Source organism: Anser anser (genome assembly GCF_964211835.1).
Source record: "Anser anser genome assembly, chromosome: 2".
Classification (NCBI taxonomy): Eukaryota; Metazoa; Chordata; class Aves; order Anseriformes; family Anatidae; genus Anser; species Anser anser.
The window spans coordinates 13,642,891-13,660,288 of NC_139721.1; the positions used below are offsets into that span (position 1 = coordinate 13,642,891).

At 37.2% G+C, this 17,398-nt stretch overlaps 1 protein-coding gene across 6 annotated transcripts in view; it reads right to left on the reverse strand.

Moving 5' to 3' along the window:
• Positions 1-17,398, reverse strand: part of COL14A1 (collagen type XIV alpha 1 chain) — a 127,603-nt gene that overhangs the window by 48,311 nt on the left and 61,894 nt on the right. For 4 of the 6 annotated variants that reach the window (XM_083827098.1, XM_083827096.1, XM_083827100.1 and 1 more), the window contains exons 19-28: positions 16,889-17,040; positions 13,188-13,317; positions 11,998-12,120; positions 10,484-10,633; positions 9,511-9,627; positions 7,476-7,622; positions 5,013-5,087; positions 3,528-3,667; positions 2,505-2,628; positions 1,209-1,352 (exon numbers count right to left, since the gene is read on the reverse strand). In XM_083827098.1, the coding sequence (XP_083683224.1) occupies positions 1,209-1,352; positions 2,505-2,628; positions 3,528-3,667; positions 5,013-5,087; positions 7,476-7,622; positions 9,511-9,627; positions 10,484-10,633; positions 11,998-12,120; positions 13,188-13,317; positions 16,889-17,040 (1,302 nt within the window). The remainder of the gene's footprint in view (positions 1-1,208; positions 1,353-2,504; positions 2,629-3,527; positions 3,668-5,012; positions 5,088-7,475; positions 7,623-9,510; positions 9,628-10,483; positions 10,634-11,997; positions 12,121-13,187; positions 13,318-16,888; positions 17,041-17,398) is intronic. The other 2 variants (XM_083827097.1, XM_083827101.1) reach the window with 1 other exon arrangement.

A 17,398-nucleotide genomic window follows, 5' to 3' on the forward strand; every position in this document is an offset into this window, starting at 1 on the left:
TTTGTTACCTTCTGCAGAGCTTTTTGCATAACAAAACTTTGGTTTAATATATTATAACAACAACTTCATGTCTCATCCAACATCAGCATCTCTTCATGCTGGTCTCTATCACAGATACAAGTCAGTACCTGCTCCAACCTAGCTGCAGCCTGAGAAGGCAACATGCACAAAAGGAAATGGGAGGCAGGAAGTTATTTGTCTAGGGTAACTAGGTTGACATGTCCCAGTCAGCAACTGAATACCCGTGATATGCCTTCTCCTCTCAAGGTCATTCCAAGTCTAATAGATAATAAGGCAACCGCAAAACTTACCTGACAGTTAAACATGTTTTCGTGTTTATTTGTTTAGGGACAGATTCCAATTTAATGACAAATACAGAGGTTGGTTTCTTGATTGCTGTTTAAAACAAGTTATCCATGCTCTACTGTTTTGCAATATGTTATTTGCAAAGGCACTGAACTCAACATCTAACAATGATACAAGCAGGCAATGAAGCTCAATGACTACATTGGATTTCAGTAATCAGTAATATACCCTGGTACCTTCAGAGCTGCCGAAGCCTAAAGGCAACTTAAAAAGCACAAATCTAATTTCTTCTTAGATCTCCTCCAATCAGAATGATTATGGCTTTTTTCTCCTGTCCTTAAGTTTCATTCTGTGTGGCACACTGTGTCCTTATGATTTTGATACAACCCTTAGTATCAATCATTTCTACATAAACAACTCTACATAACCAACCAAATTAGTGTTAAAAATAAATAAATAAATAAATCCTAAAGGCAATTATTGTAAGATGAGAGCAGATCAGAACCAGCAAAAGAACAAACAGAAGAACTTCAAAGGACCTTTTGTACAGAAAACAAAACAGTTCAATTTGCTGGTTACCGTAAGACTACATTTCATAGACAACAGCAGTTTCTTAGGATCATGCCCTCTAAATTCTCCATTATGGGAACAATTCCATTAACTGCTACATGATTTTAGAATTGCTTCCAAAATGAAAAACAGTAATATTAATCACAAAAATATATCCGGAATCTAACCATATCCTAGTGATATTCTGAGGTTCTCAACATTTGCTGTCTTATTTAATCTTGGAAATTGTTTTGGAGCAAAAATTACCCTTATCTTTTGTCTAAACTTATGTAGTTATGTGTAATGAAAAAAAACAAGAAAATGTGAATAATTCTTAAATCTACACATTTTACCATCTAGTTGCATTTCTCTGGAGACTTTGTTCACATCGTCCTGTGATCGCCCATCAGTAATGACAACCAAAACCTTTGGAATGCCCCTTCTCATGCCTGCCTCTCCAGTGAACAAGATTTCTCTCGCATGTTTAATGGCTTTGCCTGAAAAAGAAAAAAATGACAGTGTGCTTTCCCTGTGACATATATTCGATTTCTATTGACTTTTCATATGATGTCAGCTGTCAATAAAAGGAGAAATCTCCACATACTCTGTCTCAAAAATGTCTACACAGAAGTATGATTTAAGACCTGAATAATTATCATGAGACTGAAGAAAGCTGAGGACCTAGCTATAAATGGATTTCAGGAGGACCTGTTGTGTCCTCAGAAGTCTGTAAGTTAGTGCATTCAGTGGGTGTTAGAGATTCAGAAGTTTAATTTTGACCCCAATCTTTGAAAATACGATGGCTTCAGCCATCAGTTTCTTCAATCCAGAAGGTGAAGTTCAAGAACATGACATGGTTAGAAAAGGGTACTCTCTGCAGGTTAGAGAGAAGAAAGTATTCTCTTTCTGCATTGTAGGGCATGTCCAGGTAGCAACTGAAAGTGCCATTGTAGCATTTTCTTGAGAAAATCGAAAACGTGTCATTTTCACACTACTGAGATTTGATGCAATGCAACAGCTGCTTGAAATTTCTGTGCAGTCTCAGAATAATAAAACATATGGTTTCCAACTCAGACTTTAAACCTTTCAGTTCTCATCTTTAATTTCTTCACATCAGAGAGCTATCCTAAGGGATTAATTAAAATGTAACTACATTCAGTTTACAGACCTCTTCACCCAGCGCAGTCTTAAACATACCACTGAGGTTCAACTGTCCTGGCATTTAACCAAACAGACCCTCCACTTTGTCTACTATTTTCCTACACGCTCTGCAAGCTCCCTCCCACCTTCTCTCTCCTCTCACTTTTGCTCTTGCCAAGTTGATTTCAGATTACTCCCCATTTCAACTTCCACAATCCCCAAAGTCACTCACTTCTGCCTAACTCGCTCTCCTGTCCTCCCTCTCTCCCTGATCCTTGAACTCACTGTTGGTCAAAGGCATGAGTGCCCAGCAGTAGGTGGGGAGGGATGTAAACCACAGATTCCGAAGATTTTCTAACGCCAAAGCACTACCTTTCATCTCCAGGCTGGAGATACTATGTTCTCACTGTTTTTGCACTGATACCTTAAACTACTTAACAAATGGAATCGAAATGCTGTACAGAGAGCAGCAGGAAGAAAATCTGCATCATAACCATGACCTTTCTCACCTGTTTTTGTATTTCCTCCTTTGTAGGCTATTTTCTGAATAGCCTCAAGAAGCGTCTCTTTTGTTTTGTATGCATTCAATTTAAATTCTGTCCTGGGATCATCACTGAATTGAATTATTGCCACCTGTGCATACAGAAGATATGTTCATTATTAAAGCACCACCCAGTGCATCAGCAAAAAGTAAGCGATCAGAGCATTTAAAACAGGGATTTATCTCGTAACTTTGCTTTATCCTTAAATTGAATGCAGAACTTTTTTCTTTTTAAAAAGCTTTCACTAAATAAATTTTAGTTTTACTCTCTGCAGCTTTGGCAGCCACCTGATACTTTCAGCAGGATGAGAAAAGTAATACCCACTGTGGCAAAAATACTCCCAATCCAACCCAAAAGCAAAATCCTAGTTACAGTACACGTGTACAGTTACTCACACAGAACTGCAGGGACTTTATTCAGTCTCCATGAGTGAATAGCAACTTACAGTCAGGGAGCAATACTGAAGCAAGTAATAGAAATACGCAAGAACATATTCTTCAATATTGCCTCTCCCAAGTATGGTGCCATTCGAGTCCAGAGAGTGCACTTCAATACTATATACTGAATCTCTACAATGCACAAAATGTATTAAACTTCATAGTCTGTAAGTGGTGTTCCCGAGTTGAAAGGAGATACTCACATGTTTAAACTAAGCATGCATGATGCACATAATCTTCTGAAGCACCGTGGGTGATAAATGAACTAAATTAACCTTTAATTTTTATTATCAATGGAATTTTTAGCTTATTTAGGCATAGACATGACCAATTCAGAGGTGACTAAAGTGATACTTAGCCTTCATGCTAGCGAAATTCATGTCATGAATTTTACCATATGGGATGTATAAAATGAGATATTAAACAAATACCGTCATAAGGCAGTTTATGTTTTCAAAAGAATTGTGAAATGATGTCAATAACTCTTTTCTGGTGCTAATGTAAACTGCCCTGTATAGCGCACATGCCCTCCCTGTCCCTCTACATTGATTACCTGAGTTCCATCAGGGCCAATCTTATCCAAAGCTCCAACAGTGCTATACAGAAAGCTAATTATTTTATTGAAATTGTCATCTCCAATACTCCAGGACCCATCCACCAGGAATGCCAGGTCAGCTTTGGCTGCTTTGCACACTGGGAAAGAAAAGCAAGTGTTCTAGAATTAGAGCAACACCTCAACTCCTCGGGAAATCTCATGAATTACTTAAGAAAATATTACTGTTATGAAAAGCCCTTTTTAAACGTTAGTTAATAATGTTTTAGCACACAGACCTGCTGGCACTGATTTCAGTGCAAGTGTAGAACCAGCTGACCTCCACAAGGAGTGAATGATGGGCACCAACAGATCCTATCACAGAATACACATTCAGGCCCTAACAGTTATTTAAAATCTGGGTGACCATTTTTATTTAGGTTGTTAAATAAAGTCACACATGCATTTACACAATCCCAGACTCTTTCCATGACACAGTAAGCAATAGGAGAGAATCTGTACTCCACTGTAGAGGCTTCCTGTGGAAACAAGTCCATTCAAAACTGTTCACTGAGCTCTGTAGTGCCTAGTGCTCACTCCTCTATAACTGCAATATTAAGGAGCAGTGCAGGTATCCCCCATATCATCTTATTTCAGCATGCTCTTGTGCAAAATATTCTGCAGAGCTGTACACATGCCCACACAAGTTGCTCACTCTTTCCTGGAAACTGGGAAACTCCAGCACACTACACTACAGAATCCAAGTCTATTGCTCAGGGTCAGAATCAAACAGTCTCAAAGCAAGGTTAGTTTTAAAACATATTTCATCTTGAAGAAAAACATTCATCTACATCCAGAGACTGGGACAGGAAGATACATACCTGTATTTCTAGTTTTCTGCTGATTACTACTTGGATTAAAAAAAAAGAAAAATGATGCTATGCAGTTCTAAAACACACACACACACAAGGTCTTTTTTTCCTGTACTCAGGGATTAAATTCTGAAGTGCTGCAAGCCACTTCAAGCTGACGGATTTGGCCCTCAGTCTCCAACAATAATGCTCCCCTCACAGAAATATTTATGAGACTGTACAAAACACTACATGTTCAGTTGATAAATAAAAGGAAGTCTACATTTAAAGAGGAGAGCCTGAACACAGCCAACAATTTTGTCATTAACTAAAGTAGACATATTTTTTAAAATCAAGCTGTTTTAGAAGTTTAATTACCCCTAGGATATCTGCTTCAGTTGCAAAACATGTATGGTTTAGGAGTTGTGTAAAAAGAAAATCCCACAGACATTAACCCTCTTTTCTGCAAATTTCAACAATACAATAACAATTGCAGACTTTTGGCTCATTAAGTTTAAGCCAGCTGCCTTAACAGTGTAGTCATAGCAAATGCATTCTGAAAACTGACCCCCAAAGGTCTAAAAATAGTGTCAGAAGCAGAAAACACTGCATCAACACCTTAAAATTATTATAAACCCCCACATGAAGCACTTACCCTCTTTTGCAGGAGGGATTGTAGGTGGTGGAGATGTTGTTGAAGGAGAAGTTGGTGGCTGAGTTGGAAATGGTACTTGAGAATAAAAGGAAGAAATATAAAAATGCTTGAAAGACAATCCCAATATATTTTATCTATATTAAACACTGTATTTTCTACTCATCCCCATCTTTTAAATTCATTATCTCTAACTAACTAGTTATGCAACTGGAAAAAAAAAAAAGGTAGGTGAGTGTATGCATGTAATGTCTTCCTCTAACGAGCACCTGAAAAAGGATGGAACTATTATAAAGCAATTAGTGGGTGCATTTCATTCTGAGCGACACGATGTATTGCTGAACTACTACAGGAACTGTCCCTCTCTGGGTGTCCCAGTGTAGCAGACCATGTGGCGGCACTATTCTTGACACAGTATTCTTAATTCATTTTGTAAAAGGTCGGTATCCTTTTCCCTTCCGACCACAACCAATCCATTACAGAAAGTAAGTCTCTACCCACACTGGGAGGAAGAAGAGATTATTCCTGCAATCCAAAACTTGGAGAGATAGGGCAAGAGCAAGCCAGTGCCTGCATCCAGAGCAAACCACAGCCTGTCCTGATTAAAATTTTCCTGAATTCTGTGAAAGTCATGTTATGTTATGCTTAGACATGTCTAGTTATGCTTCCAGCTAGAAATGTAGTTCCTAGCACAGCTCCGCAGGACTGTAGCTTCCTTTTTTGCAGCAACTTTTACGAAGATTGCCATAGAGAGTTTCTGAAGACTGGTTAATCTGTCTCTTCCTTCTTCTAAAAATAAGCTTTGAAATGACAACCTCCCAGAAACCTAGTTGACTACATGACCACTAACTGACAGCTTTTTGTTGCATGCAAGATGTCTGTTCAGTCTATTTTAATACAGCCTTGGCTGAATTCTCAGAGATAACATGCACATGTGTTGACTTCCACATCTATAGCTGAGGAAAAGTTTCCACTTTGGTTCAACAGCATTTTTTTTCAAGTTTTGTCAATGCAATTGTCATAAGAAGCAACAGGTGACATAACATCTTTCCTTCAACTACTTGGTGTTTGCTATATCTGTGATGTTTATAGACAATGGATAGAGTTAGATAAACAACTTCAAAAAAGACAGCTGTCTTTGGGAAAGATCAGCACAAACAGGATTCATCACACACCCCATGTCTACAACCAGTTTCACTCCAACTGAAACTGATGTGATCCTTTCCATTGGCTTCAGCATGAGAGAGGGCCAAGCCTCTGAATCACGTACAAAGAAACTAAAGTCCAGCACCTCCATGGACACAGAAGGCCAGGAGCTTCCATTTAGAAAGTCACAAGTTGCAGTACTGTGACTCAAAACCTGCCCTCTGAGCAACAGAGAGGTGGAGGCTGCTCTGAAACCATGTCCCTTTCTGATGTGATACAATAATCCGCTTACATGACAAACCATCTTTCTCAAATGGACATGAGACCAAAGTGTGCTCTTCCTGATTTCTCCTCCTAACTCCCTGAAACACAGAGCGCACAAAATGCATTCCTCCAAAATATCCGGAGAATCTTTGCTTATCTCTCCCTGCTCTGAGCCTCTGATGAGAATGAAGCCTGGAGAACCGAGAAGTGGAGAACTGGAATCATACACTGTGGAAGTTCTTCCTATATATTAACCTTCAGTATGGACAGGTGAACTTGGAGGGTAAAATGATAAATATTATCTGCCCTGAGAGAAGGGTAACAGCACTGTGGTGTACAGTAATGTAGTATGATAAGTGGATCACCTAGACTGGAAGCAGGCTTGAAGAAATTTGAGACATTTGAGTATGTTTATTTCATTCTGTTCATCCTGTATTTTCTTTCACAGTATTTTGAACTCATGAGAGTAGAAACAGCTACAAGGGTTGTTTTGCTGGCTTTTTATTTTTTTTTTTTGCCTGTCTCATGTTACTGAGAATAAAACAAAGGTTGTTTTTTCTTCTTTTAAGATACATAAGTAGATTGGATATCAAAGTCCCATTTAACTGCATATTATTCAGACACAACACGGTGAAAATTTTTCTAAATGACAAGAGCTGCAGCATATAAAACAATCTCTATTTCTGTTTCTGTTTGCTTCGTTTTTCTGTATTTTTTCTTTTTCTTTTTACAAAGTCACAGACTTTCTGAGTATCCCCCAGCAGGACATGTTGTGAAAGGATCTAATCCACTGTCCCTGTTTCATTCTCATTAAGAAGTCCAGTACAGTTGCTGAATGTGAATTCACTAATAATACAAAGCTGTGGAGTAAGAATCCACTGGAGAAAGCAGCCTTTTGTGTACTTCTGCAGAGGAGTCACATTGTAGCCAAAAAACTAAAATCTCAGCTAAACAAAACTGTGTAGGAACAGCACATTTGTAGGCAAGAAGCGAAAAAAAAAGCAGAAGCAATCAATCATTATTGCTGCTAGCTGAACTCAGATCTGCTTTACTCACATGTTGTCTCCATGATGCTCACAGCAGGGCCCTCTATCTCCTGAAGCTGTGTGTGGACACTGATTTTATATTCAGTCCCAGGCATTAGTTCAAAGAAACAATGTCTAGGCGTCCCTCCACCAAGATTTACCTCTTGCTTTTTCCCATCTGGAATCAAAAAAGAAATCATTAAAACATAGTTTCCTTTGCTGTTTTATTGAATAGTGCAATGTAAGTCTGAAATTAGAAGGGAACATGACAGCAGATGAAGGACAAGTGGTTGACATAAATCTATAAACCAGATGCTGCCTTATTTCTTGAAATTCACCTCTGTGCAGAGGTCTCTGTGACATTCCATCCTTCATATTAAGTAGGAGCTGAGGGATGTGTCAGATATCTGCAGGAAAGGAGATGAATTTCACCCCTTGCACTGAAGCTAATAAAAACACTAACACTGTCATCAATGGGTTTTGGATCTGGTCCTAAATTATCAGAGTCTAATGAGGAATTGTTGCATTATGCAATTCCACAGCATCTTTTGTCTATGCCTCTGGTTCTCAGAGTCTGTAATCTGCTTAGTAATTGCAAAAGAGACTGAACTACATATTGTACTCAAGCTTCCACTAGTAACCATTAAATATGTTGGTTAAGGAATAGGGTTTTATAGGGTTTTCAGATAAATTCCATTAAATTCTGAACTGGAAAAAATGTTGACAATGGAAAAAGCCTAGATGCTGGAAATAGCTTCAGGCATATTTTAATAATAAAAAGAAAACCTTCAGCACAATTCATATTCTGTAGCAGCAAGAAGTATTACAGTGAAATATACAAGCAACTGCTCTCACATTCGACAGAGTATAAACACAAAATGCCAGTCATTCACTGCCAAGGGAAAAAAACATCTGATGCTTATCAGGATGCATTAGATTAGTATAAAAATAGATGATCACTGCCTGGATGAGACACATACCCTATCTGACAATCAAAATTCTTCACGATAGATGTTATTAAGAGGCAATTGTTCACACTTCAGCTCATTTTGCTCATATTTAGGCTCTCTTGGCTCAGTTAAAACAATTCTGGCTCAGTTAAAACAGTTCTGGCAGTTATATAGATGAGGAATGAGGCACCAAGAAAACAGAATACTGTCTAGCTCCCAGCTGAGAAGAAAATCTGTGCTCTCTTGAGTCAGCAAAGACCTCTGCTTTCAGAATAGCTTGTCTGTATTTCAGGCCTTCAAATAAACCGTATCACCACCTATTTGCCATAGCACAGAAATGTCATTATTCTTTTGTAATCAAATTAGTATTACTTTTCATGATAACTTTGATAGATGTCATTAAATGTTATTAACTACACTTCTCTCAAGTTATCCAAGCTTCTAATTTGTCACCATTCAAAAGTTCTTTCATGTCTACTGGGGATAAGAAAATTACTCTGCACAAACAGTGACGTCTCCATAACCTCTTCTGGCTACACGTGAGAATCACAGTGAAACAGAAGAAAGTATATTTCACTTTCTATATAGCCTTTGCTAAAAGCATCAAGACACCACGTGTTGCCACATAAAAACACCTCATGCTTATCCAGATGAGTAACATTACTGCAATCTACAGTTAACAACCAGCTGCATGAGAACAGACAAAACTGGACCCTGTTCTGACTGTGAACATGGTCTGGATTCAATCAGAGTTTTCCCTCCCTTCTTCCCTCCCCTAATCCTACAGAGTGATCCCTGATGGGCTTATTTACAATCTTAAATGCATTCACTTCATTTTTGTCTGTCTCTTACACCAGTGAAGAGCTCATGTAATCACATATCTTCTACTGACAGATAAAACTCCCACCAATAAAAAGGACGAGTTAACATCTATTTGATGTAAAAGGACAGAGATGTCCTGAAACTTTCAATGTGTAGATAACTCTTCCTTCTGTCCATCACTTCCAGTCTTCCCAGAGCCAGTCTACAGGTCTGACCACATACAATTTCTTAACTCATGCAATTCAGTTCTCTGGGTTGGGCTGCAAATGTATATCAAACGATTTAGTAACTTACCCACAAGCGATTCTAAAACTACTCTGTATGCAGTAGCATGTCTGTGAAGCTGCCACTGAGCACAGAGACTAGTCATGCGGACTTGATATGCATCCAGATCTGTCACACCCAGGTACACTGAAAATTAAATATTAAAAAAACTAGATTTATTCCTCAAATATGACACACGAGAAAAAGCGACAACAGAATTATAAAAGTCATTTAAAAAAAAATAATTTTAAAGGCTGCTTACAAAAATGTCATCAATAAAACCAAAAAAGGGAGGAAAAATATGTGAATTTTCAGATCAGAATTTAGAAACTTCAGTCAATGTAGTTAAGACTAAATAATGAACGCTGCTAAAAAGGCAGTCACTAAAAATCAGTATAAAAGTATTATAAAAGCACTACTTCTGCCAAAAATCTACTTTAAAATAAATTGAGATTTAGAGATATAAATATTAATTATACTTTTATATATGGAGCTAGAGAAAAGAAAAAAAAGAGTAAACAGATTTTCCATTAAAGAGGTTTGTATCTATTTTTAGGCAAATGTCTTTCTTCACTCAGAGGGTGGTGAGGCACAGGCACAGGTTGCCCAGAGGAGCTGTGGATGCCCCCTCCCTGGAGGTGCTCAAGGCCAGGCTACATGGGGCCTTGGGCAACCTGGGCTGGTGGGTGGCATCCCTGCCTACGGCAGGGGGGTTGGAACTGGGTGATCTTTAACGTGCCTTCCAACCCGAGCCATTCTATGATTTTATGAAATGTTTCGCTGGTAAATAGTATCATCTGGTTTATGATCCCTGTTTGCTAATGTCCAGTAGATTGTAAAGCATGACATACTTTGATTAAAAAGAGATTTCCATTTCAGGAAAACAATTTGTGCATAACTGAAAAACAATTCCATGTGAAAATTTATTCAGGGAGCTGCACAAAGCTAATGTTACAGTGAAAAGCAGCCTGTAGAGATCTGAACAGCATGAAATCGTTCTTACAGGTTTTGGCTACGCCTGTTAGGGCATCACTGAAGCCTGTTGAGTATGAAGCAAATACTTTCACACTGTACTCTGTTCCACTGAAGAGATTTAGAATAAGAATGGTATTTATATCATCCCCTACAAAGGTCTCCAACGCAGGACCAGGGACTGCAAAAAAAAGATGAAATAAAAAATTAGAAAAGGATTTGCCCATCCACCAAATTAGCAGGTAGTAAAAACAAATCTTAAGACCTATCCAACATTACATGCAATCCTAAAGTTACTGCTTTTTCTTCCCTTTTTTTTTTTTTTTTTTTTTTCTTCTTAACATGCACAAAGACAGATACTCTGCTCAGAACAGTGTGCAGTCCTTGTATGGACAGAAGACCCAAAACACTTGGGAAATTCAGCACTGGGATTCATTAGGGCAGGGCTAGACACTGGCATCTGTTAAAACTCTTTTGTTCTGCTTCAGTGACTTACTACTGCCCTAAATAGGATGCCAAAGATCTCCTCAGTTTGATGGTGTGCCAGGACCAACAGAGGACAGCAGATGCCAGCCAGCAGAACAGTCCCTAAGGGGTTCTTATACAAAAGCATCTTTTAACACTGTGCAAAAATGATATTGAAAACAGAAAAGCATAAAACCATACCAAAACAGAAGTACAAACAGTTCCCTTCTCACCTCTCCTAGCTGTTCTGGATAGACTTAAGAAACAATAGCATTGTCTTTGGTAATATTTTGTCTAGCTGCAAGGTGCAGGTGAGCAGATGCAGCATAGACAAAATGGTCCATGAATAAAAATGCAATTGCCTGTTAGGCAGGAGTAGGGCAGAAGTAAAAGTCAAGAAACCAAAGTTTTGTTTTGTAAGGAGAAGGAAGTCGAAGGACAGGAGGACCACAGAAGAGAGAGAGAGGAAAAGGAAAGGTGGCCTCTGAAATAAATAGGAGTCAGGGTAAAATGACATACAAGGACAGACTGAGAGAGTTGGGTTTGATCAGCCTTAGGAAGGGAAGTCTTAGGGGGAATTTTACTGCTGCCTACAACTACATAATGAGAGGGAGAAGAGAAAACAGAGCCAGACTCTGAGGCAAACAGGAAGATGACAAGAAGAAATAGGCAAAATTTGTAATGTGGGAAATTTTGATTAGATATTAGGAAAAATAATTTCTCAGTGAGGGCAGTCAAAAATGGAACAGATGCCTAGGGAGGTTTTGAAATCTCCATTTTTGGAGATGTTACAAACTTGATTGGCCAAGGTCCAGTGAAACCTGTTCCAAGCTAGCCCTGTTTTGATCTGGGAGCTGGAAAGGATGATCCCCAGAGATCCCTCCCAACCTGTATCATTCCATAACTCTACAAAACTCTCATATTCAAAAACTGAGACATCTAACTTAATAGCACTTTTAAAGTTCTAACTTTTAAAGCTGCAACTATTAGATTTAAGTACAAAACTCAGCAAAAGATGATATTAAAACATAAAACGTACAGTCAAAAACAAACAACAAAAAAGTCAATTTAAAAACTCACTGTTTATAGGTTTGTAGACAATTCTGTAACCCATTGTTGGTGATGATGGGGCATCCCAACTAATACGTAATCTGTTGTACCATTCATCTGAGACACGTAGATTTCTAGGAGCAGACAAGGGTACTAAAAAGAAACCACACTGAGCCTTTACAAGTGTAACTCATACAAGCACATGCACAGAACTCAGACATGCACATGAAAATCATGAGATACCCAGTACTCCCAAATTTATGGGCAAAATTACCAGAATGAAAGCTTTGAAACAAATTCATCCTTGGAATTATGCCAGTGGATTATTGTTGATGTATTTAAGAAAGTTATATCAAGTTACACAAAGGGCTAATTTCAACTTTTGTTCAACAAAAAATGAATTTCCAGATTAGTTCCCAACTTTGTCCCTTGTTTTTTGTTGTTGTCGTTTTTTGTTTGTTTGTTTTTAAATATCAGGCTACTCGGAGATCTTTTATTTATATAGTTTCTTTAAATCCAAGTGTACGAGGTTTTAAAAATATAAATCATGAGCTTGTGAACACTTACACTTTCAAACTGAATGATTTAAAAGTGATTTAAGTGTCTGCACAAACATCATTTCAATTTAGGCATAAACTATGTAAATTAGGAGGATAATTCCATGAAATTATACTACCGTGACTAGCAGTACACAATGAGATGTTTTTCTATCAATATACTGTAGAGAGGCAACTTAAGTTAGAGCTGAGTAATCTTCTGGTACTTGTTCAGAACTCTAGAGATAATGCAACTACTTTTATAAAAAGCTCAGCAGTATTTCTAATGACCTTTTGGATGTAATGATCTCACACAAAAGAACATCTAACAGTACAATGGCTGGCTTGATACTATCCCAGCAGGCACAATTTACATTATTTTCTGTATTAGCTGGGTTATCCTTGGTGGGTTATCTATAAAAGACTTACCGGCTTTATTACTCAATAAGTTTCTGCATATTCACTGTATTTGAATATAAAATACAATCTGTCAGTTAGAAGCAACCCACTGCTTATAAACCGATGAACTGAGATTAATATAAAGCTCTTGCATCACATATATCACGCAAAATAAGCCCACATTTATATTAAAATATATCGCTGCAGTCAAGAATGAAAGGCCAAAAGAATAAGCCTTTCTTCATATACATCCTGGCCAAAGATCTGCAGAAAAATTGTACTTACATGTTTTGCCAGGAGCTGAGACACTGACTCCTTCTCCATCAGCATAGATGGGAGTAATTGTGACTTTGTATTCTGTATCAGACAGCAGAGGCTGAAGTAGAAGAGTGTTTTGTCTCCCAGGCACCATTACCTGCAGAGTCAGAATACCAGAAACAAACCAAGGTTAATGATTAAGGCCAAAACCTTTTAATATTATACATGTGACACCATTTTTCACTGCCACAGCTGTAGTAGAGCTTGCATTTTCAAATATTTCTGGCACTGTATGGTAAAATAAAACAATGAAATTACCACATCTTTTAGCAGATCTATTGATTATACCTGAGCAGAATAAAAAAGAGAATGTGCTTATGAAACACCACAGCTTTGTATTAAATCTATGAGCTCCATAAACCACTGGTGTCGTATTCATGATTAGTACTTAAACAACTGTACAGACAAAATAAAGCCTCTTATTTTATTTCTTCTTGACATGAAAACAATTGTCCAAAGCTAAAGCCATTAACAAAGGCTGATTGTTACTTTCTTTCTCTGGGGACAGAAAATCTTCCTTCCCTGGGATGAGGGAAAATGAATTCAGGAGATCAGGCAGCACAAACTGAGCAAACCAGAATACAACAGGTTTGTCCCACCCCCAAGAAAACCCAAAGAAAATAAAGAAGCTGCAAATATCCTTCTGGACTGTTTTGCCAGTTCTAGAGGAAATTAAGCATTGTTTCTTTTAACACAGTGCAAGGTTTCCTCATAGCAGCTATTCCTGAAAACCTTCAATGAATGACTATGTATTCATCGGAGCCACAACAACCAGTGTAGTAGAAGTACCCAAGAAAAGCCTCACAATCTTTTAATTTGTCAGTAAAATTTTAATTTCAGCGAGCCTCCTCACTGGGAGCTACCTGGCACAGGAAGAGGACACAGTAAAAAGAATACCAGTCTCTATTTCCTGCACCAAACCTGTTCTCTGAAGTGGTGTTACTGAAAGCAACAGTCTCAAGGTTCAAACAGTCTCAAGGTTCAAGGTTATTTCAGACCCTCGCTGTCCCCTGTCCACTGTGTGAACCTATTACCTGAGCCAGCAACCTCACACATTTGGCAAGAAATTGAAAGACCTCTAATAAGCCATTTTAACTCAAGGGGAAAAAGCAGACAGTGAGCCTCAAGGGGTTTTGGTGGTTAAAAGAGGATGCATGTGATGATGGCACAACAAAATTTTCTAGAAAAGAAGAAAGCTCTCACCAGATCTAATGCTCCAGGATACACTCAAACTACTTCTAAGTTTGTCATGTGATACACAGAAAGACATTAATCTAGTACACCCAGGTGTTGAGACTTGTCAAAGAAATATTTCATTTGTTTTTTGAAAATGGAAATTATATTAGGACAGGATGATTAGCGCATGACAGATTCCTGTGCTAAACTCTTGTATACACATACTCAAAACACACAAGTTTCTGAAAACCACCAAGTGTTTAGGTTTTTAAAAGAGGGGATGCAACCATTAAGAAGTCTCTCTTTTCCACATCTGCACATCGGTAATCTTCCACAGCACAATACAGTTTTCAACAATGAGAAACATTCTTGGCTTTAAGGAATAAAAAAAAATGTGATCCTTCCAGCATGTACAGCACACCCAAGAAGGAACATATAATTTAGGGCTTAACCCTTCTGCAGTGAAAAGTATTCTGTTACATTTTTTAGTCCTTGATTTTCAGCTAATTGCATAAAGAATTAAAAATCTTATTAATATTTTTATGGAAAGGGAGGAGTAACTGAAATTTAAATGACAGAAATCTGAGCCAAAAAGCCTACACATCTACTACAGAATTGTCACGCTATAATATATTTAAGGTCAAATTCCAAAAAAATTTTGGGTTCTGTTTGAGAAATGTAGTTCAACTTACAAACACTACTTTTTTTAACATCCATGTTGCACCTCTCAGGTGCTTGAGGCCAAATGACAAAATACCTTCCTTCAGTTTAAAATGTGCTTACTTTTAAGTATGATCTTAAGTAGTTCCTTATTCAGTAAAGTATTTGTGCACATGATAGATCTCAAAGATGAAACACATGGTTAATCTGTTTGCTTCTGACCAAAGCTATCACTTGAGTGTGTACTTAAATAATTTGCAGAATTAGAGCTAAGATACCTACCTCATCTTAAGATTTTATAATTTTCTTCTATGACGTTTTGAGTCAATTCAGCTTCAATAACCAGAATTTAAAAACCATTCTTACAGTTTTAATTTCCTTTAAAAATTATAGTAAGTGAATATTATGATTCTATGATTAAAACAGAACTATTCATATAATGAATTTGATTAGGCTTTCCAGAGCTGAAATGGTAACTCTAGGATCTAAATTTCAGAAATTTTAGATGAACAGTGCAACTTTGCCACTGTATTACATACTATACTATCATATAGTCAAGATAAATTCATAAAGCATGTTTTCCAGTCCAAAAGGAAACCACTGCATTAAGAGTTCATTTTCAGATTATAGATGAAAGATGGTTAGAAGTATTTTTCTACCAAGTTCTCATAAAAGGTAAATGAAAGCAAATTGAAAAAAGACTGACACATTTGCCTAGAAAAAAAAAAGATATTCAATTAACTCATTCTTGTAATATTTTTAATTGACATAGTCTGATAGACTTCAAAAAGAATATCACATATTTTTATTACAACTGTCCTACAAACAAGTGAGTCACATGACAGACACTAATGGAATGCTAATGAAGGAGGCTGATATAGGGAATATTTTTGCATTCTGAGCTATTAACTTAGAAAATAACCCTGAATTTTACAATTTAATCTGTTTAATATATCTACATGCAGCTATTTCAAAATTCTATAACCTAGTGTTTGTGGAAGCCAAGAACTGCAATATTAAGACTTCCCCAAGGGAAAAAAAAAAAAAAGCAAAAAAAAAAAGCACATGGCCTCCCACCATTCTGAGATTATCTCAACAAGTCTAAAGGGTTTAGGGCTTCATTTTTTATTATTTGATATATGCACAAAAGAGTAGATGTAGTATTTTTCAATCTTTCAGATATTTTCCAAAATCTTGATCACCAGAAACATTTTTTTCAGTAAGACTATGTTAATTTTGATCATCACATAGTATTAGAAAAGTAACAAATATTCTTAGGCACTTAGATTAAAAACTGCTGTTGCTGTTGTGGCATATTCAGATTATGTAAGCAGTATGGAAGGTCTGTATTTGAACTTAAATTTCACTTATTTAGAATAAAATGAGACTGTTAAGAAAGGAAAAAAAATTGCTGAAGGCAAAAAAATTACTCAAGATTGCCCTGAGCAAACCTTTAAGGATTGTTAAAACACAATCTTAGGATAGCAAAAAGGCCTAGGAGTTAAAAATACAAACAAAACACTCAAAAACCTTACACAAATTTAAAAAATACAGGAAGAAGAGGGCAGGAAGCAAGTCTTTTGGCTTTTGACTCCTTTAAACGTGCGTGACTGGGCCTTGATCCTGCTTTGGACTGCCTATGGCTGCCATGCATCAGGTGCTGTTAGGACTAAAACTTTGAAGCTCTATCTCGCAGTAATACCAAGCATGAATCATTTACTAATTGCACCAGGAATGCCACGTAACAAGAGACCATGCCTTAGCAATTATTACGCAATCATTAAGCAAACTTTTCAAGTTTATGAAGCCAATTCATAAAAAGCCATACAGACCGTTCTTACCGCTTCCTCGGCATGGTCACCATTCGCAGTGAAATAGGTCACTCTGAACTGCTGAACATTGTAATCTGAAATGTCCCACATCACTCTCAGACTTGAGGTTGTTTCATCATCTATAACAAGGTTTCTGACTCCTGTTCGAAAAACTGTTTGAAAAAAAAATAATATAATTAATATTTTATCAATTCTAATTTTAGATTTAAAATTGTGCTAGTTATCACCAAGTCCATCCTAGGGCAGGCCTATTCAGTTCAGTCGTACTTGGGCTTAACCACATAAAAAGTCTAACAATTTAATAAAATAATAGTTATCCTATACTGCCATTAATATATATGATCCCATTTGCTTTATTTATATTACTCTGCTTGTGAAGCTTTCTAAGAATCAAAAGCTCACTGCAGACAGAATGTTACAGAAGAGAAATAATGTAGAACTTGTGAACCATAAAATTCAGTTTTCTGAACTCCCAAGAAGATACATATAATCTTCAAAACTAAGCAAAAT